This window comes from Anabrus simplex, chromosome 2 (assembly GCF_040414725.1).
Source record: "Anabrus simplex isolate iqAnaSimp1 chromosome 2, ASM4041472v1, whole genome shotgun sequence".
In the NCBI taxonomy this organism is placed as follows: Eukaryota; Metazoa; Arthropoda; class Insecta; order Orthoptera; family Tettigoniidae; genus Anabrus; species Anabrus simplex.
In genome coordinates this window covers 771,594,424-771,615,809 of record NC_090266.1, presented here as the reverse complement: position 1 = coordinate 771,615,809, position 21,386 = coordinate 771,594,424, and the positions used below count along the sequence as shown (strand labels likewise).

Sequence of the window (21,386 nt, the reverse complement as noted above, 5' to 3'; positions counted from 1 at the left end):
TATCATAGTAACTACATGAATATTTTCCTGGAAACAAGAAAACCAAGTTGATACAGCATTTATTTGTTTCATGTTAGGTGGTCCACGTTTCCGTGAAACTCTTGTATCTCATATTGTAACGGCTGTCCAGAGGGATATTGAATTGAGGTGTTTGGCTAATTCTGAAGATATTCTTGATGTGGCTTACATTTGGACTCACAATGGCCTTCGCATTCGGGATACAGACTCTACTCATACCCGATTGGTTAGTATGTTTGCTTTATTTCCTTTCCATTGCAACTATTGTTTTAACAGTAGTTATTCATCCATTATTATCTGTAATATCATCATGTGAGTTTGTCTTTAAAGTATTTGATGTGATGGATATATTGATCTCTGTATCCGATTGCTCAAATATATATTAATTATATATGAGTTGTTAGAAAACAGGTATATCTTAATTATTTAAATTTGATTTATTAGAACATAGAATTTCACGACCCCTAAGTGATAATGGTATGTTGGGATATTAGGCCATGTTATTATTACAAGCTGACTTGTTTCAATCATGCAACCAAGATCGTCATTATGTCGTTTGGTGGTTGTGATAGGTTTTATGTCATTTGGTGGTTGTGATAGTTTATGTTTTAAGATTACAGACCTCTATGGGGAAAGTATTTACAGCGATATGATATGTTTTTGACATCTAAAGATGAAGAAGGCTCGTATATTTCTCTAACCTTATTTGTTAGATGTTGGGACAACAAGATTATCCCTTAATCCAATCAACTCGGATGACGAAGTGTGCCCGCTTGTGAGCAATGGCCTACAACTCGGGTGACGAGCTGGGCCCGCGCATTGCCAATACTCAGATATCTTTCTATAGTCCACCCAGTTTGTAACAGATGGCTCTTGCATTAAGATTTTTGTATACTAGAAGGTTGAGGTGAGGGTATGTCAAACTTTCCCCTTGTTTGACCTTCACACAACGTGTATAGGGTGACACGGAAATATTCCAAATTCCTTTGAAGCAAGTAGTTAATATGGCAACTAGCAGCGCGCGCGTTTCTGAACACGAAGAATTAGTGAAGTTAATTGACAGTGTTTTAAGATAGTGATTCCAATGATAGCGTAAGTGAAGATCTTCAGGAATTAGAAGACGAAATTTTTTTTAGGAATTGTCGAGTGTAAATAGTGTAAATGAGTCAGGAAATGTATATATCACTAGTGACTCAGAGAGTGATGATGAGCAAAACTTTTGGGCCAGGCCTCCACAACAAAATGTGCAAAACAGGATGAATGAGTGTGGATAAGTGGAGATAATAATCCTGTCATTCAGCCCTTCACACTGCAAACTGCAGTGTTTTAGTTTTTATTTCAGAAATATGTGGCCACATCTCCATCAGTGCTCTCTGTCTTTTTAGGTTATATGGACCCATTATTTTCTGTAGTTGTTACAGAGACAAATAATGATGCTCAGAAACAACTTACAGATGGGAATAGGAAAAAGCGAAAAGATGATGAGAAATGGTTTAACACAATGAAGGATGAAATGAAGGCATACTTTGCTTTGTGTGTCCTGATGTCCCCGGTTTGGAAACCTCGTATCCAGTTATACTCTAGTAAAGATAGGTCTATTGAAACTCCTATCTTTTCAGAAACAGTGAGCAGGGAAAGATTTCTCCTTATCTCTTGTTTTCTACACTTCACTGATGACGCTTTTGGTTATGCTAGTGACAAACTGAGGAAAATTAGGCCTATAATTTCTCACTTCTCGTACACATTTTCTTCGTTGTTTAGATTGCCAGAAAACATTGCCTTAGACAAATCCCTTTTGAAATTTCTTGGTAGGCTGCCGTACATGCAATGTAATCGCAGTAAGAGGGCCAGATTTGGCATAAAGATATATCAAATTTGCGATGCAAATACAGGCTAATGCAACACCTTTTGTATATATACAGGAAATGATAGGATTGACTCTTCCTTACCTGCGAGCACTAATGTTGTTATGAGAATGTGTGAGCATTTGTTCAACAAAGGTCACACTTTGTACCTTGACAACTGGTACATGTCTCCAGACCTTTGTGAAAGGGTTAATGAAAAACAAATATTGTAGGAACTGTCAGGCCCAACAGAAAAAACATGCCATCTGATATTCCATCTACAGTAAAGCCTCGATGCATCGTTTTTCAAGGGGGAGGGGAAACTGATGATGGATGCGGGAAAAGGATAAATGTGGGTAACATATAAAATAGGGGGAAGGGAAATGAATAAAATAAGGATACTGTATTTGGGCATTTTTATTCATGTAAATATAATAATAATAATGATGGTGTGTGATCTCTTTCGAGTTATCGCGTGATAAGCGATCTAAGGGCTTATGAAAATGCAGCTCTACCTAAGATGAATCCTAATGTGTAAGTTGGCGCGCGCGCCCCCCCCCCCCCCCCCCCCCCGAACTGTTGGAATTAACCAACGAAAGTTAAAATCCCCAACCCGATCGTGACCCCTCGAACTGAAGGCCAACATGTCCTAACTATTTAGGCATGGAGCCAGACATGCTCATACTCAGGCTTGGTTATGTCCGGCATGTAAAAGACAACTGGGCAGGGGGCAACAAAGTGGTCAACAGGCCTCTAGCATCCCACACACATCACAAGGTACGATGCAATTAATAACACTGTGACTAATTAAAACGTACCTGGCGCACACTGCAACTATTTTAAACTGCATGATTTTCTCATTCTTCCCATGACACTTGCCCTGCTTTGTGCTGAGCCAATAGCAACGCAGAAAATGGTGGCAAATTTGAGTTTTACAGTGCCTCATTTTATTTCTTGTAAATAGGAATACTTCCAGAGGCCAGTTAGTGGGTCAAGGAGAAGTGTTGGCACCAGGAGGCTCGTAGTGAGGTTGCGCGTGAATAACCTGCGCCCACCACTCCAACCTGCGAGATCCTTGCTCAAGGCTAGCAACTCTTAATCGCTCAAACATTCTCGCGTAACAGGTTGCTGCTATTATATGCTAGAGTGTTCAGCAGTCTCTTTAAATTCAAAGTCTTACATACGATCGATCCATGCGGGAAAATTGTGGCCGAGGACAAATTTTTTTGACGATCGATGCGATCAAACGATAGTTCATGGAACGATAGATACGGGAAATTTAACATTGGAGGATAAAACACTACGTCGTCATTACTGGGCGCCATCTTGATGAGCTCCTTCAATCTTCCATTGATCCGCCCTTCAACAGTTTTGTCACTAACTGCATTTGATTCCCCACTTTTATAGGTTATATTATACCTTTTTTAAGCCTAATGATCCAAACTTTGGATGCAATAAAATTTTGAATGCCAAGAATGTTTGTCACTTAGTGCTTTTTCCATTAAGAGCATACGATCAATTGGAATGCCTGCAGCTCTTGGAGTTTCAAACCAACTTTATACTGTTTTTTTTTTTTGCAATTCTTTGTATTTGGAATATGACACATTTCCTTTTTTTTCTTTAAGCTTGGTTTGCATTCTGAAGCACTTGATGTTATGTTTAATCTGTTTTCCAACATTGTATTTAACAGGCATAAGGAAAGCTTTAAGATGGATGCTGAATCACTTGATAACTTCACGACTGTAGATCATTGTAGCTTCTCAAAGAATGAACGTGTGCAGGTTATGCATTACTGCTTGCCTAGCCGTGAGGGGAAAACTGAAGTTTGGTGTTAAGAGTTACACCATGATTGTTTGTTTTGGTCATCATGCTGTAGTTACTGAAAGCATTTTAGGTTAGTTGCAGCATAAAGTGTTGCAAACGTAAATTTGAGGACCAACAAAATATGTTGTTAACAACGGGAAAATGTTGAATATGGTAACATAAAAACGGGGTAATAATGTATATTGTAGCTCTTGTCTGTTCTTAACATGCAACAGATGCAACAATTTTGACTGTGTACTCTGGGTTATATCAAATGCCAAAAGGTCTAAATATGCAGACCTCCATGAAAGCCATTATGGTGCATTTTGTCTGCAATGAATGAAAGTTGATCAACCCCATGCTTCTGAGTAAATATTTACTGTATTTCTTAGCAGAGCACGAGAATTAAAACTGCCTCACTGAGGCATCTTAGAATTGTTCTACGACAGACAGGAAAAAGCTGTAGCTCACCTGCATGGCATTCTTAAAAATTATCCTATAGGCGTGGGTGGCCTTTCATTTTTCATCATCTCGGGATAATACCTTCCATGAACCCAAGCCACCACGACGATTTGCATCTTGAGCTTCCTTAACTGCCATCCGCAAGCCATCCGTGTTGCTGTGTTCTGTGGAATATTCTTTCCAAAAAATTGCATGCTTGTGATAGACCATTAGAGTAGAATGAATACCTGCCCACATAGCCAATTGAGTATGACATAGACATGGAAGGGGTGAAGTATATGCGAAAGCTACTTTGTTGGTTTTCCTCATATTTCTTCATATTTCCTCATATTACAGAGTGGATTTAAATTTGTGACCTCTTAATTCTGAACCTAGTCCTCTTTCAGTGTGCTGCTGCGATTCTTCTTTCTGCATATGTTGTGGTGCTAACTTTTGTTGACTTCTGCTCATCACCTTGCATGTAATCATGACAGTGTATAGCATGCTTTACCCTTTAAACTATTTCTGAACTCACCAAACAGGTTTGTAGTTTTGGCAACAGTGTCACACCATTTAATAAGGGGGAGAGAGGTTACGATATTTATACTTCAAATCATGTTTTTTACACAAGGCAAAACTGTAATAATGTACAGACTGGCCAGCATGCAAGGGAAGCATTCGGGGGATCAAAAACAGAAAAATTTAATGAAATTGATAGGCTTGGTACTTATTGTTAAGTGTATGGCTATTAGAGTAACGAGTGACTGATGACATGTTCGGCTTGCCAGTTCTGTAGCTGCTCTTTTACCCTGTACACTCCAAGGGGGTGATTTATATGAATTGTTGTGCGAGTTTGTTGTTTGTGGGTGTAGGTGTCATTTTCTGGCCATTGTAGATTTGTTCTGGTGTAAGACTTTCTTTTTCAGTGAAGGAATGAAACTCGTCATTGGACGGTGTTGCTCCACCAGACTTTCACCCTCAGTGTTAAATTCCCAGATCCCATGCTGTTGTTTAAAATTGGGTAATCAACCACTAAAAGGAGAAAATGGCTCAGCAATTTTTAGATGATTATAAACCCATAAAGCTTTTTCACTCACCATTGTACCTCTGATATAGGAACTCTCTTCGCACGCTTGTGTCTAAACCAAACATAAAGAACTTTGTTGAGATCTGCTAATGTCGACTTCTTCCTGGTTTATGTTTTAGTGTATTTCCAGTTTTTGCTAGTGTTCATCAAATTAGTTCTTATCAGATTATTATGAGAATTTACTGTTGTGGCTTATATGTGAAGACTGGAATATTTAACAGCCGCAAGTTTTGCAGATTGCAATAAAATCCATTCCTTCATGTTTAAATCATATTTATACAACAACTTTTTAAATTTCAACTCAAAAATAAACTTGCAAAAATCACGAGTTTCACATAATGTTATGAAGTGTTCATATTGCTGCAAAATAACTGTGATTTCTGGAGCAAACTGCTTAGTGAACATGCAAAACTGATGACACTGCAAACATTTTTTATTAAGCAGTGAGCAAGTTTGACCCTGCAGAAACTGTTCTGGCCTAAGTTAGTAGACTAATGAATCAGGATTTTGCAGAATGTAAAAATTGTACTACCAGGCGAGTTGGCTGTGCGGTTAGGAGCGTGCGGTTGTGAGCTTGCATCCGGGAGATAGTGGGTTCAAATCCCACTGTCGGCAGCCCTGAAGATGGTTTTCCATGGTTTCCCATTTTCACACCAGGCAAATGCTGGGGCTGTACCTTAATTAAGGCCACGGCCGCTTCCTTTCAACTCCTAGGCCATTCCTATCCCATCGTCGCCATAAGACCTATCTGTGTCGGTGCGATGTAAAGCCATTAGCAAGAAAAAAATTTAAAAAATTGAACTTTGTTCCAATCTGAGCAAAGAGTGCAGTTATTATATGTAATGAAATAGTTGAAAATGATAGTGAAATATTTATAAGCTTGACCATAATGACCATAATGGCCAATGGTCTGTATTGGCTTAAATTACTGTTATTAATTATTTAAAGGTCCACCTTGTCGATACAATACAAAATCTAGTATATCTACTAATACATCAATATATATAAGTGCATGTTTCAAGAATTCATTAATATTCTTGTCTTCAGCTTGCAGATTAAAATCACATGCATGTAAGAGACCTTATTTAAAAACAAAAAATCCTGACATAAAACTGGCAAAAACAACAATACAATGAGAACATATTAAAAGTTCAAACATGAATATAATTCATGTTATGTCCGGTTTGTGCTGTAAAGAGTTCATTTATGGTACTAAAATTCAGCTGGTTAACAATTATCCAATAATTAATAACAGTATGATATTGAAAATCAAATTGGAAGTGTTGGGAAAAGGTGGACATTATTGTTAATTTTGCACACTTCTTTCTCCATTCTTCAAGTGTTATGGAAGCTATATTGATTATGAACTGCTTTTTTCTTTTTTTGTTTACGGTAACATTGTTTCAGATATGTGTCATCTTACAAAATAAAACTCAAATCAATTTTCAGAGATTTATTTTGAAAATGAAATGTCTTTTTTAGCTCTCTCTTAAAATATGAATATATTAATTTTGTATTTATAAAATGTTAAAAAATTAGAACTCTCATATATAATGAAAATTTTAAATTGTATGTTTAAAACGAACTATTTTCCTATTTTAAAATACCACTTTTTCGGTTCTCAAGTCACTTAAAAATTCCAATATCTGCTTATATGTTTTTTTTTAACCTTGGTGTAATCATTGTGCAATTTGGCTACACAGTTTAGGACATGTAGCTATGAGCTTATATTCAGAAGATTGTGGTTTTTAACTCCACTGTCAGCAGCACTGAGTGGTTCAAACCCCACTGTTGGTGGCTCTGAAGATAGTTTTCTATGATTTTTGCATTTTCACACCAGGCAATTGCTCGGGCTGTACCTTAAGGCTACAGTCATTTCCTTCCCAGTCCTAGCCCTGTTTTACTTTATCATTGACATATGACTTGTCTGTGTTGGCACAACATGAAAACAAATATAACTTAGAACAATCAGTTTAAAATGGTTTTAATTACAGTATATCAATGGTGGAATCCTGGATATAAGGAATACATCATTTGCTGAATCTGGAGAATATGAGTGCATTATCAAGAGTGCTGTTGGCAGAATTTCTACCAAGACCACTGTTGTAGTTGAAGGTCCTCCAGGTCCCCCAGGTAAAGTTTTATATATACATACACATATATTGTACAGTACAGGCTGTATATATTGTACAGTACATTCTGTAGCTCTTCTTACTAAATTTGTCCAATTCTTTCCTTCCTTCTGGAATTAAAAAAAAAAGGAAGAAAAGAGAAAGACTTAACGGGTAATTGTATACTTAGCAATAGAAAGATGGAAAAAAAAAAAAAAAAAATCCTAGAAAGGTGCAAAGGATCTTGTTGTGGCTAGGTCCAGAGAAGGCTTCGAAGGGTTCCTAAAACTACCAAAAGTTGGCAGCAGTGCTAAGACCTAAAGCTCTTTCATGAGAATGGTGCAATATGCCATCATTTGTTTTGAGTATTGAAGCAAAAGCAGGTTTTCTGCAGTCAAAGTGGGCTCTAGAGAGACACTCTAGGAAGGTTGAGAAGGTGCATAGCCTGAACAAAAATGATCATCAGCACATCCCTGCTATGTGCATCACAGCGATAGATTTACAGCGCATCACTTTTGTACCTATGTTGACACATTCAGAAATGTTCTATTGCTGCCAGTTATCCTTTTACAACTTTGGTGTAACTATGGGTGAAACACTTGCAGTCTTACATGTGAATGTGATATGAGACTGTGGCTGGAAGGGGTGGAAATGAAATGGCACTATCCATTGTAAAGGTAGCTGCCTCTGTGGATCCGTGGTAGAGTGTCGGCCTCCAAATCCCAAGATAGCGGGTTCAAACCCGGCAGAGGTAGTCAGATTTTTGAAGGGCGGAAAAAAGTCCATTCGACACTCCATTTCGTGCGATGTCGGCATGTAAAAGATCTCTGGTGATACATTTGGTATTTACCCGACAAAATTAATTAAATCTCAGCAGTAGACAGCCGAGAGAGATCCGGTTTACTCTGTCTGCCATCTTGCGGACCTAGAGTAAAACGGAACGTCGAAATTGATGAGCAGACAGCTAGATGGCGTCAAATCGAAATGTCTGCACACGGTAGCTGAGGCCATATTATTATTATTATTATTATTATTATTATTATTATTATTATTATTATTGTAAAGGTGACGAATTCTGGGGTTACAAACAAGAAAAATCGTATTGTATGGATCGATAGCTGTGGTGCACAAAACTAGAATTATATATTAATGTTTCTTTTCCTGGTGGCAAAGAGCTTATTTGAAAGTACAGAGCAACAGTTTCTTGTTAGTGGACATAGCTTCCTTCCTTGCGATTCTGATTTTGTTCTTGTAAAGAAAAGGAAGGCAGTTACAAAGGCATATGTTCTCCCTGATCTACATGAAATAATGGAGGAGGCTAAGGTTGTAAAATAATTCAATGTAGTTCCTATGGATAGTGTAGATTTTTTTTCAACATCCAGACTTTGGTCGATGCAGTAATCAATAACAAATATATGAATATTTCCAAAGTTGTTGGCATCACTTACGATTCATCAGATTTAGCATGTGTCCACATGAAAGATTCCTCCAGTGGGATTTAGTTCAGACATAAAATGAATATACTGAAATAAAGGGAAATACATAAAAGACATACAATCAGCATTGTTAGAAGTTACCTCCTCTATGTGTGCTATATCAGATTAAAAAAAAAAAAAGTGAATGATATGAAGACAGTGATTCCTTATGTGGCCAATTACAAACATAAAGAATACGTTGTGCATTTCTCTGAATAATGAATGGAACATAGTATGTATGAATTGTTTGCAGGACTTTGCACCTTTCATAAATTCTTACCTACTTTTGTTTAGTCTTCAATGTGGGCCAATGACCTAGATGTTAGGCCCATTTAAACAACAATCATTATTTCTGATTGTATTAATTTTATCATCAATCTGTTAGTAAAGGTTGATTAGCCATTGTAATTTATGCCTGTGATTTAATGCTCTTAAATAAATCCCTTAAATTGTTCCTTGGAGACAGGTTTTTATTAATAACTTACTGTTCATAAATTTGGCACTTTGCACCTTTCTACTGGATACTTATAACTGAAATTTTAATTCCTTTGCTGCAACTGCAATTGAGTGGAAAGCAATAAAGCAGTTAATGGATGCTTTGGTTTTCCTTAACCACAGAGAAATCTGGAATTTTATTGAGAAAGAATAATATGAATACAGTATAAAATTAAAGTAGTTGAAATTTATGAGAATTTTACTTGTCTCATTAATAAATTGTAGAAACACAGGGTCATTTTTGGTCTTCATCTACTGCAGGTGCTCTGTTAAAACCACTCAGGTCGCTTGACAGTTCTGCTGATGGGTTGTGTCTGGAAGTTGGGTTCAGATTTATGTGAATAAGCTTAATTTGTGTCTTTGAGCTATTGACTGGGTTCACAGTTTGCTATTAAGGGAAGGAGCATATAATTTTACATGACTGTTGTTATTGTGATCTTTGCCACAAAACCTCTAATTGTACACGAAATCTGAACCACAAGATAGTAATTTTTCATTTTTAAGATCCTCGTACATTGATTGGGGCTTGAACTGCAGCTGCATGGGTGAGGAGCCAGTAACAGTGCCACTTGGCCTTCACCGTTGTTGTTTTTTTTTGTTTTAAGTCTTTGTGTTATTATTTACATTTAGTTTTATTTCAGACTATTGGTGTGCCAATTCTAATTAATTAGTGTAGGGAAAGAACATTTTATTGTAGTATAACCTTTTTAACACTGAAATCTTATGGCCGGTTTCACCAAGCTTTGTCCTAATATGCTTGACGGCTGTCAAAAATGACGACTCGTTTCTTTTTGATGCTTCGTCAAAACCTTTTACATTTCATCATCACTAGTGAGCTGGAATAGACGCTCCGTTTATTTTGACACGATCTCGCATTTCAAAACGACGTTATATCGCAATATATCGAGTTTTATCGTACGTTCGGATTGCCATTTCTCGATTAATAATTGAAGTACTGTGCCGTGGTTGAAAATAGACTTGTTTTGTAATTTAATTTTCTGTTGTAAGAGTGGTCTCACAAATGGAAGATAATAATAATACTTCGTCAAAGAAGAGAGGATCCAAATTCTCTGAAGACGAGAAGAGTTTGTTCGTGAGTATTGTTGCCGAAAGGAAAGAGACAAAAAACAAGAAAACCGATGGCATAACGTTGCGTGATAAAGAGAAAGCGTGGATAGAACTTGCAAATTGTTTTAATTCTCATGAATTTGTTTGTAAGAGGTCAGTGAAACAACTGAAAATGTTTTATGACAACTTCAAAAGAAGGGCTAAGCAAAAAAGATGCCAGGATAAGGTGAATATGTTTAAAACTGGAGGTGGAGTTGCTGTAACCCCTTCATTAGATCAAACATCATCACAACTCCTAGAAATAATCAGGGACCAAGTAGAGCCTCTTCCCAACAACTTGGATAGCGATTCTGCATACATAGGCCTAACCGCATCCAGTAACAACACTATTGAACCATGCAATGTACTGGTGACGTTTGAAGAAGAACCTAGTACAGAGATCCTTATTCCTACCAGTGAAGAAACGGTCCCGAATACAATCCATGACCTTCCACCATCAACTAGCGGTAGCAAGATATCGTGGGCATCAAGAAACCGGCCTTAAGAAGACAAAGAAATTAGAAGCATTGAAAGCTCGTGAAAAAGTTATTGAATTGTCAGAAGCAAGAAGGGATCTCTGCAAGCAAGAATTAGACATGCTGCAATTAAGGCATAACGAAGAACTAGCCTTAATACACATGAAAAAAGAAACCGAAAATATTAAGCAAGAAAATGAAAAACTGAGAAGTGCAGTGCTAGAGGCAAAACTTTCCTTTTATTTGAAGAAACAATAGACTAAATTTAATAATAATAATAATAATAATGATCTACGAATGTATTAACCTATAAACTTAAGTAACATTCTATTAGTAACAAACATACAGTCACATTAAATATTGCCTGTTATATGCTATAGAAAACAATAAAGTGTGTGCTTGTTTTTATAATATTAGTGATACAGAACTTGTGTGTTTTAAATGTATTCCACTTTTAAAGCAGTGTCTTAACGGAAATGGTTTTCAACGATTCTGTTCCGATTAACAACTGGAGGACCATCTTGATCAGCTAAGCCAGGTAGACCTACATTAATTTCCTCAAAGACTAAATAATTCCTGTTAAGTCGTCTTTTTTCTTCTAGATAGTGATGGAGTACTTCATCTTCCGGGGGTTCATCTTCCTTTGTTTGCATAGCAATATTATGTAGCACAGCGGTAGCCACTATGACAGACAAAGATGTTGTTACTGTTGCTTTTAAACCCAATGACAAGGCCGGAAATCTCCTTTTCCATACTCCATATTGTCGTTCAACAGTGTTTCTTGTCTTAATATGGGCTATGTTGTAGTTTTCCTCGCCTTGATTTCGTGGATTTAAGAATGGCATAAGAAGAAAACGTGTAAGCCGATATCCATTATCCCCTAGGAGATGTCCATCTTGGATTCTTCCCGTCTCAAATTTAATTTTTATTTCAGAATTATCAAAAATAAAACTGTCATGAACCGATCCAGGCCATCTAGCAACAATATTCCTTATTAGTAAATTAGCATCACAAATGGTCTGTACATTAATTGCGGAAAACTTCTGCATTATGTCCACCAGGAGACAGTATAGGTATATGTGTGCAGTCGATGGCACCTATTACTCCAGGGAAGTTGCTTATCATATAAAAATCGCGAATAACTGAACGAGCTTCGTCACCTTCAGGAAAATTCACATACAGGGGTCTCAAAGAACCAATTGCTTTGGAAACTTTTCTAATATAGCGACAAATTGTTGATTTAGATACACTATTCACATCTGCTAGTACCAATTGAAAAGAACCAGTAGCATAAAAACGTAGAGTTAAAAGTAGTTGTTGTATCGGTGTTAACGGACTGTTTCTATTAGTAGGATATTCCAGTCTATTTTCAATTTGCTCTAAAAGTTTCAGTACTACTCTCTTGGAAAGTCTGTACCTAGTTACAAAATTGAAGTCATCCATTGAGAAGAAATGATCATTACGGTCAGAAATTGCACGTTCAGGTCCCAGATTTTCCAATAATTCTATATACAGTAATTCAGCATCAAAGTTGTCTCCCACATTCATGGTCTTCTAAGTAACGTTCTGTGAAATGCTTTAACACTTCCTGTAAAATGTCGAAACGCTTAAAACACTTTAAAAGAGATCTGTAATTTCCAACTACTAGTGAACACTGCAATGTTTACAACACGGACACACCATTTTAAACGAATCGTCATATTTGAAGGTCGAAAGTCGGCGCGTCAAAATTGACGGTGCGTTTGACGATCGTCAAAGTAAACAGACATTGAAGAAACGAAAAAATGGACGATAAATGAATCGTCAAAGTTAAACAGTCGTCAAATTCATAAACGAAGCTTGGTGAAACCGGCCATTAGTGTGTTCATAGTCCAAGAATATTATAACCACATGACCATGCATGTTACGTGGTTTTTCAAAATGACGCTTTACAGAATATTATTGTCAATCCACAATAAATAATTTTCTCAGGCACATCATGATTTCATTTGCGCAGTTATATTAATTCTCATTAAGAAGCAGTGGAGAACAGAAAGCACTGATTAAAAATAATCTACTCCCAACCCTCTGTGGTTGGGGGATGTAGATGAAGAATACACCCACAGTATCCCCTACCTGTTGTAAGAAGCGACTAAAAGGGGCAACCAAGGGATGATCGAATTAGAACCATGAAACTACTTTTGATTAGTACCATCACGCAGGGAAAGCTATGGGTCACCTTTTCTTGCGAGTAGTAGCAGTATGTTAGGTACACAATATGTTTGTGATTAGTAGCAGCAGAGAGCGGTTCACTGTGGGTTTCCAGTACCTGTGATTAGTACCACTATATGCAGAACATCACAGTCTTACGATGCCTATGATTTGTACCGTTATGTGAGAAACACCACGGGTCTGGGCATTGCCTGTGATTAGCACCACTATACGAGCGACACTAGCGGTAACAGGTAGGGACCCTCTTGGAGGCAGCCATGCCCAGGGAGTGGCACCCCTCCCTATGAGAGTCCCAGAGCACGCTGACCCGGTGTGTAACATCTGGTAAAGGGTCCCAGCTCAGGGTAACGAGTGAAAACCTGAACGGCAGCAAAAGTGGAGAATATGATTCAGTACGGTGGAGCTGGCGGAGGAGGCAACCCATTCTTCTGGGGGAAGTACAGATGGAACCCACTGCCTTGTGGGATGAGGAGGGATCCTCAAAGGCTAAGCGAGTAAGCCCCGAAAGAAAATTCTGAATTACATTAGGCCTTGCAAGCCAGTAAAGAAGCTTATTTGTAGTTGCTTTCAAAACACATAAGAGCCTCGAAAAGCATTTATCAACTAAATTAAGATGCCAGCATGAGCAGACTCATGTCAGGGATGATGGTTTATGGCCTAATGATAGACAGAGTCCTGCAAAAATGCAAAAATCCTGGAGGAGACTAACACGGATTGGGACCATCAACTTACTCAGTCTCACGGGAAAATGTGGAGAACTAGTGGACCTCATGGAAAGAAGAAAATTAATGATACTGGGGCTGAGTGAAACCAAATGGAGAGGGAAAGAAATGAAGAAATTGAGAAAACAGTATACACTGTATTGGCATGGAAATGACAAAGAGGTGAGGAATGGTGTTGGTTTCATCATGAGTAAAGATCTGGAAGGAGTCGCTGACATTCAGTATGTTAGTGAGAGAATAATAAAGGTGACTGTGCATTTTGGGAAAGAAAACTAACTTTGATACGGGTGTATGCACCTCAAAGTGGGTGCTGTCAAGAGGATAAGAACCAGCTCCTTGATGATGTGCAAAAAGTTATTAGTAAAGAGAGAGTAATCATTATAAGAGATCTGAATGCACAGATTGGGACGGATAGAACAGGATATGAGAACATAATGGGACCTCATGGATATGGTGGACGAAATATGGAATGTGAACATCTCTTTGACTTCTGTATGAGGAATGGGTTGGTGGTGAAAAGTAGTTGGTTCAAGAGAGACATAGCCATAAGATAACACGATACAGTTGGGATGGACGACAAAAGACTGTAATTGATTATGTCATCTCAGATGAAGAAAGGAGCAGAATGGTAACAGATGTCAGAGTAATACCCAGCGAGAGTCTTGACAGTGACCACTGTCTATTAGTAGCGGACCTGATAAACTTCTATATGCCAAAAGTACAGAACAGGAAAATGCCAACAATCAACGTATGGGAACTCCAGAAAACAGATAAGAGAACTGAGTATCAGGACCGGATAAAAACCCTGTCACCAAGAGATGACAGGAAAAATGGAGAGGCAGAATGGACCAGACTAAGGGACACATTGGTTAAGGAAACAACTGAACTTTGTGGAAAGACAAGTATGAAAGTAAGGGAGAAGGAAACACCTTGGTAGAATGAAAGAGTGAGAGCAGCAGTCAGGGAAAGAAATCTCTTGCGGAAAGAAAGGGATCGGGAGAAAAATAAACCAGATCTTACTAGAGACGAGGCAAAGATCAAAAACCTTGAACAATTATACCGAAACAAGAAACGGGTATTAAAAGAACAGTTACAGAAGAAAAGACCACAGTAAGAAACTACTGTATACTGTAGTGTTAACAGAGGTAAAAGGAAACCAATGAATAACATAAAGGCACTTGAAGATGAAAATGGAAATCTGGTTAGGACAGAAAGTGACATGAGAAGTCCTGAAGAACCACTTTGTTCAGCTACTAAATAGACCAGTTCAAGAACAAAATATAGAACTGGAAATCCAAGCCTACAATGAAGAACCTCCCATCACCTGGACAGAAACTGAGACAGCCTTAAAATCTATGCCTAAAGGAAAATCTTCAGGTGCAGATGAAGTGAATGCGGACTCGATAAAGGCAGCAGGCATCCAGGGTATACAATGGCTGCACAGAGTACTAAATGCCGTATGGACAGACAACAAAATACCTGCAGATTGGAGCAAGGGCATTAATATTCCCCTGTTTAAGAAAGTCAGCAGACGGAAACCCACCAACTATAGAGAATAACCCTGCTGTCTCATGAGCTAAAAATTCTAGAGTATTCGGGAGATAGTGGGTTCGAACCCCACTGTCGGCCCTGAAGATGGTTTTCTGTGGTTTCCCCATTTTCACACCAGGCAAATGCTGGGGTTGTACCTTAGTTAAGGCCACCGCTGCTTCCTTCCCACTCGTAGGCCTTTCCCATTCCATCATCAGCATAAGACCTATCTGTGTCGGTGTGACATAAAACAAATTGAAAAAAAAAAAAAAATCTAGAGAAGATCATAGAAAAGAGATTGAGAACCAGCATTGAACCACACTTAGAGGAGGAGCAATATGGATTCAGAAGTAACAGATCAACAATGGATATAATTTTTAGCACCATCATGCTGATGGAAAACTATTGGGAGAAAATCAAGAATCTGGTCATTGTATTCCTGCATATAGAAAAGGCCTATGATAGTGTTATAAGAGATAAGATCTTGGAGTGTCTGAGGAAAAGAAATGTGCCTGAAGAACTTGTAAGGAAAATTAAGATGTTGTACAAAGACTGTACTAGCTGTATACAAAATGGGGAAGGTGGGTCAATCAATCAATCAATCAATCAATCAATCAATCACTACTAATCTGCATGTAGGGCAGTCACCCAGGTGGCAGATTCTGTATCTGTTGTTTTCCTAGCCTTTTCTTAAATGATTGCAAAGAAATTGGAAATTTATTGAACATCTCCCTTGGTAAGTTATTCCAATCCCTAACTCTTCTTCCTATAAACGAATATTTGCCCCAATTTGTCCACTTGAATTCCAACTTTATCTTCATAATGTGATCTTTCCTACTTTTAAAGACACCACTCAAACTTATTCGTCTACTGATTTCATTCCACGCCATCTCTCCACTGACAGCTCGGAACATACCACTTATTACATGATAAAAATGATTAATCCGTATTGAAAGTTGTTATGGCTTAAAAACCAATTAAGGTATTTATTAATCCATCTGTTCAATAACTTTTGTCCACTTATATGTGGTTACAAATACATACTAACACTTAACACTTTCAGGACATGTTTCGCCCTTTCTTTAGGGCATCTTCAGTCTTAATACAGTCTTAAAAATATTACACATAATATTAAAAAAGAAGCTACAAAATTAGCCTTGTAACCTTGTTACTTAAAATATTGGTACACATAATGTGAAAATGGAATACATTTGATAAAATCATGGTGAAATGTCAATGGAGCACTGTCTATGGTCATTCTAAAATCAGTTGATACGAGACTAAAATAAATTTTGAAGTTGTAATAAAATGGTTCAGTTGAATTTGTCTGTTATTTCTCCTAGTGATAGTACATACATTTTTTCTAACAAAATAAAAGCAATATCACAAACACAGAAAAATATGTCTTGCAAAAGACATGGTCACAGACGCTGCTTTTGTCATTAATGTGAAGGTAGTAAAACACTCGAAGGGTAGTTGTAAATAATGCGGAAACTGAAGCCTCGGTATATGATCGTGAGAAATGTGGAACGTCATGCAGGCATAATTTTGTAGAGCACCCTTGCCAAAAGCTCGATGTGAAACAGAGCCAACAGAAGAGTGTTTACTGATATAACGGAAGGTAGTGGATGACTGTTTATAACAAACACAGAAAAATTATTCCAGTAGACTATTGAAAGCTCTTGGCAAGGGTGCTCTACAAAATTATGCCTGCATGACACTCCACATTTCTCACGATCGTATATCGAGGCTTCAGTTTCCGCATTATTTACAACTACCCTTTGAGTGTTTTACTACCTTCACATTGACAAAAGCAGCAACCTTGACCAAGTCTTTTGCAAGACATATTTTTCTGTGTTTGTGATATCACTTATATTTTGTTAGAAAAAATGTATGTACTATCACTAGGAGAAATAACAGACAAATTCAATGGAACCATTTTTTTACAGCTTCAAAATTTATTTTAGTCTCAGACCAAATGATTTTAGAATGACCATAGACAGTGCTCCATTGACATTTTACTATGATTTTATCAAATGTATTCCATTTTCACATCATGTGTACCATTTTAAGTAATGAGGTTACAAGGCTAATTTTCTAGCTTCTTTTTTAATATTATGTGTAATATTATAAAGATTGTATTAAGGCTGAAGATGCCCTAAATAAAAGGTGAAACAAGTCCCAAAAGTGTTAAGTGTTATTACGTATTTGTAACCCCATATAAATGGACAAAAAGTATTGAACAGGTGGATTAAAAAATGCCTTCATTGGTTTTTAAGAAATACCGCTTAGTCGAGCAGCTCATCTCCTTTCTCCCAAGTCTTCCCAGCCCAAACTTTGCAACATTTTGTGAGGGTCCCATACACTGGAACCATACTCTAGTTGGGGCATTACCAGAGACTTATATGCCCTCTTCTTTACATTCTTACTACAACTGCTAAATACCCTCATGACTATGTGCAGAGATCTGTACCCTTTATTTACAATCATATTTATTTGATTACCCCATCAATGCAGTAATTAAAACTGGGAGGACTTTTCCTATTTGTGAAACTCGCAACCTGACCTTTAACCCCGTTTATCATCATACCATTGCCTACTGTCCATCTCACAACATTATCGAGGTCATTTTGCATTTCCTCACAATCTTGTAACTTCTAGAAGAATACATTTTCTCGTAAATTCTATAGTGCCTAAAGCCTAGTTATAATGTAAAGAACATTCTACAACCATGTACTGTCAAAGATATGCCATTCTGGATATTACAGTGTGTTGCACAATATTGTAGTGCATTATACATTGTGTATATACAGGTAACAATAAATTATATGGGTTCTTACATTAACTAAACTCATATTACTATATATACAGCATATGTTTCATGACATAACCCCACAAGTAATACGATCATAAATAATACTAATACTAATAAGTGGATGTAAACACTTCATAGCCATACCTCACAAGTAATAATAATAATAATAATAATAATAATAATAATAATAATAATGATAATTTTAGCTCTATATTGGCATTATTTACCCATGGGTTCAAGAATATTTTTTCAAGTTATATCAATCTATTACACTTGCATCAATATCCCCCCTATAACTTCAAGCAATTTCGACAATCCATCACACTCGTCGACTTTGCCTTGGTCATAGATTGTATCTTCTCTATTCCTCGACGTTACTGGATGTGCTCTCCTCCTCTTGACTGGATCGTGCTGTGTCGGGGGTCGGGTTGCCTCGCTGCCAGCCTCTTCCTTGATGATAGTCGATGCATTCTCCTCATGACCAGATTATGCTGTCTCATTAGTAGCTTCTCCTCCAGGTGGACCCGTGGCAGTACCAGGCTTGCTCTGTATGCGTAGCCATTCGCTGACTCACTGCAACTCTGATGTGTGGACCTTGACAGGAGGGTTGGTCGTTAGTAAGTAGACTGCATGGCTCAGCTGCTTATCCACCTCGACGGGACCAACCTATTTAGGTGCGAGACCTGTGTGAAACCCTCCAATCTTATTACTGACTGGGTGGTTACGTCTCTGTACTTGTTGGCCTGGTAGGAAGACCTGGGTCTCTTCGAGATCTAGAGCTTTGGCCTGGGTAAAGGATCTCTTTTCAGCCAAAGCTTGCTTCTCCTTGATGTCCTGCTGCTGCCACTCTGCTAGGGAAACAGGTGCATCATCCTGACCAGAAGTGGCTGGTGGACGAATCTCCCAATCCCCGGTACTGTATAGCTGTCGACCAATGAACAGCTCCGCTGGGGAATACCCAGTAACACGGTTGATCCATCGTCGCAGGGCAAAGAGTGACTGTGGTATCTCACGGTCCCACAATCGTTGTTCTTTGTCTATTAAGTGGATCTGTAGCATCGCAGTTTTTTTAGCTCCTGGTTCCGTCATTCCATTGGATTGGTCCTTGGGTTGTAGATAGGGGTGGTCCAGTGCTCCACATCCCATTCTGTCATCATTTGCTGCCACTTCCTTGACATGAACTGACTCCCGTTGTCTGACAAAAAAATGCACCTGAATAACCGTAGCTGCTGAATACCTCATCTTATAGAAGACTGTTCATGCGTTCTGTCGTGGCTTCTGGTATTGGAAAGGCCTTAATCCATCTTGTGAAGAGGTCGGTGATTACTAGGAATCCTATTTTACCCTGTGGTGTTCTAGGGTAAGGACCCATCAAATCCTAAGCTATGACCTCCCAGGGGCATTGCGGCCGTCTCCTTCGCTGACTGCAATCTGCCTTCCTGTTGCTCGCCTTGGTTCCAGCGCAGATGTAGCACCCCTTCACGTAGTCCAGGATGTCTTTCCGCATGTTGACCCAGAAGAATCTTCATTCGATAGATTGATATGTCTCTTCACCTCCTGAATGTCTGGCTTCAGTGCTGTCATGGAACTTCTCGAGGATGTCCGTCGTGTGCTGTCTAGGGATCACCAGTACTGCAGGCGTGTTGGAAAGGTGCGACCTGTACATTAAGAGTTCTCCGTCGACCCGGAAGTTCTTGTAGCACATCTTGAATTCCCTCGGGACAAGTCAACTATCAATGTTCTGTCTCCTGATCCACTGCGTCATGGTCCTACAGGGCTTGTTATGTTCTTAGCATTGTTTAATTACTTCCATATCAAGTTCCTTCCTGATGGTCATAAGGACAGCTTCCTTGGGCTCACTCTGGTGTTTTCGTGGGAACTCCCTCTCGACAATGGTGCTCCTAGCTTTTGGTTCCATCGCCAGGTGCCTAGATAAACTGTCTGCTCCTATGTTCATCGATCCTGGGACGTGACACACATCAAAATCAAATTCTGTGATTAACAGAGCCCATCGCATCAATTTAGATTTTGAGCCAGATACGGAGTTCAACCATTTGAGAGCTGCGTTATCAGTGTATAGCTGGGAGTTCCTTCCCTCCAAGTAGCCTCTGAATTTGCCCATGGCCCACACCACGGCTAAGGCTTCCTTTTCGGCAGTGCAGTAGCGTTGTTCGGTGGGAGATAGATTTCTGCTGGCATACTTCATGTCCCTTCCGCCATCACTCCTCTCCTGGAATAACACTGCTCCTAGACCGGAGTCATTGGCGTCCGTCTGCAGGCACATCTTCCGTTTAGGGTTAGAATGGGCTAGACCTGGAGCGTTGCATATCGCAGCCTTAATGCCTTGGAATGCTGCCTCTTCCTTGCTGGGCAGTTGTTATGGAGTAGATCGGTGAGTGGTATTGCATTCTCTTCAAAGTGTGGCACGAATCTGCTATACCATCCACACTAGCCAAGGAACTGACGTACTTGTCGCTTGGACCGGAGGCGTTCAGCTTCTTCAATAGCTCAATTCTTCTCCAGTTGCCTTTCTAAGCCTTCAGATGTTAGGACACGGCCAAGATATTCTACACGGGACTGGGCGAAGTGGCACTTCTCCAGTTTGCAAGTCATTCCATGAATCTTCAGTCATTCCAGCACTTTCCTCAGATGTACAAGATGATCTTGAAAATTCTTGCTGTGAATTAAAATGTTGTCGAGATACACTTGACGGAAATCTCCAACATATCCTGACAATACCTTACCCATCTGTTGTATGAAGGTGGCAGGGGCATTTTTCAATCCAAAAGGCATTACTGTAAACTGGCACAATCCTCTCGGTGTCATGAAGGCGGTCAGTGGTCTAGAACTTTCCTTGACCTCCACTTGCCAGTATCCGGAGTTGAGATCCAGCGTGCTGAAAATCCTAGACCCACTTACTTGTTTCAGCGAGTCTTTCAAGTCAGGCATGGGGTAGGCGTCACTCACGGTCTTCTCGTTCAACTTGCGTGAGTCCACACACAATCGATACTCTCCATTCTTCTTTATCGTTAGGACAATAGATGAAGCCCAACAGTATGTAGAGGATTCAATGAGACCTTGCCCTACCATCTCTTGAATCTTCGGAATGATGAAGTTGCGCTTATCCGGGCTGATTGGGTATGGCGTAGCTTGATGGGTGAGGAAGTGCTGCATTAAGTGGCATGCGTTACAGTGATAGTCCGTCCTATTTTATTGGTGATGACTTCCGGGAAGTCCTTTAAGGTGTGCCT

At 38.9% G+C, this 21,386-nt stretch overlaps 1 protein-coding gene across 1 annotated transcript in view; it reads left to right on the top strand.

The window, feature by feature from the left end:
• Cont (Contactin) overlaps positions 1–21,386 on the top strand; it is a 314,894-nt gene that overhangs the window by 161,207 nt on the left and 132,301 nt on the right. The window contains exons 13-14 of the mRNA XM_067141447.2: positions 78–244; positions 7,188–7,326. Of these exons, the coding sequence (XP_066997548.2) occupies positions 78–244; positions 7,188–7,326 (306 nt within the window). The remainder of the gene's footprint in view (positions 1–77; positions 245–7,187; positions 7,327–21,386) is intronic.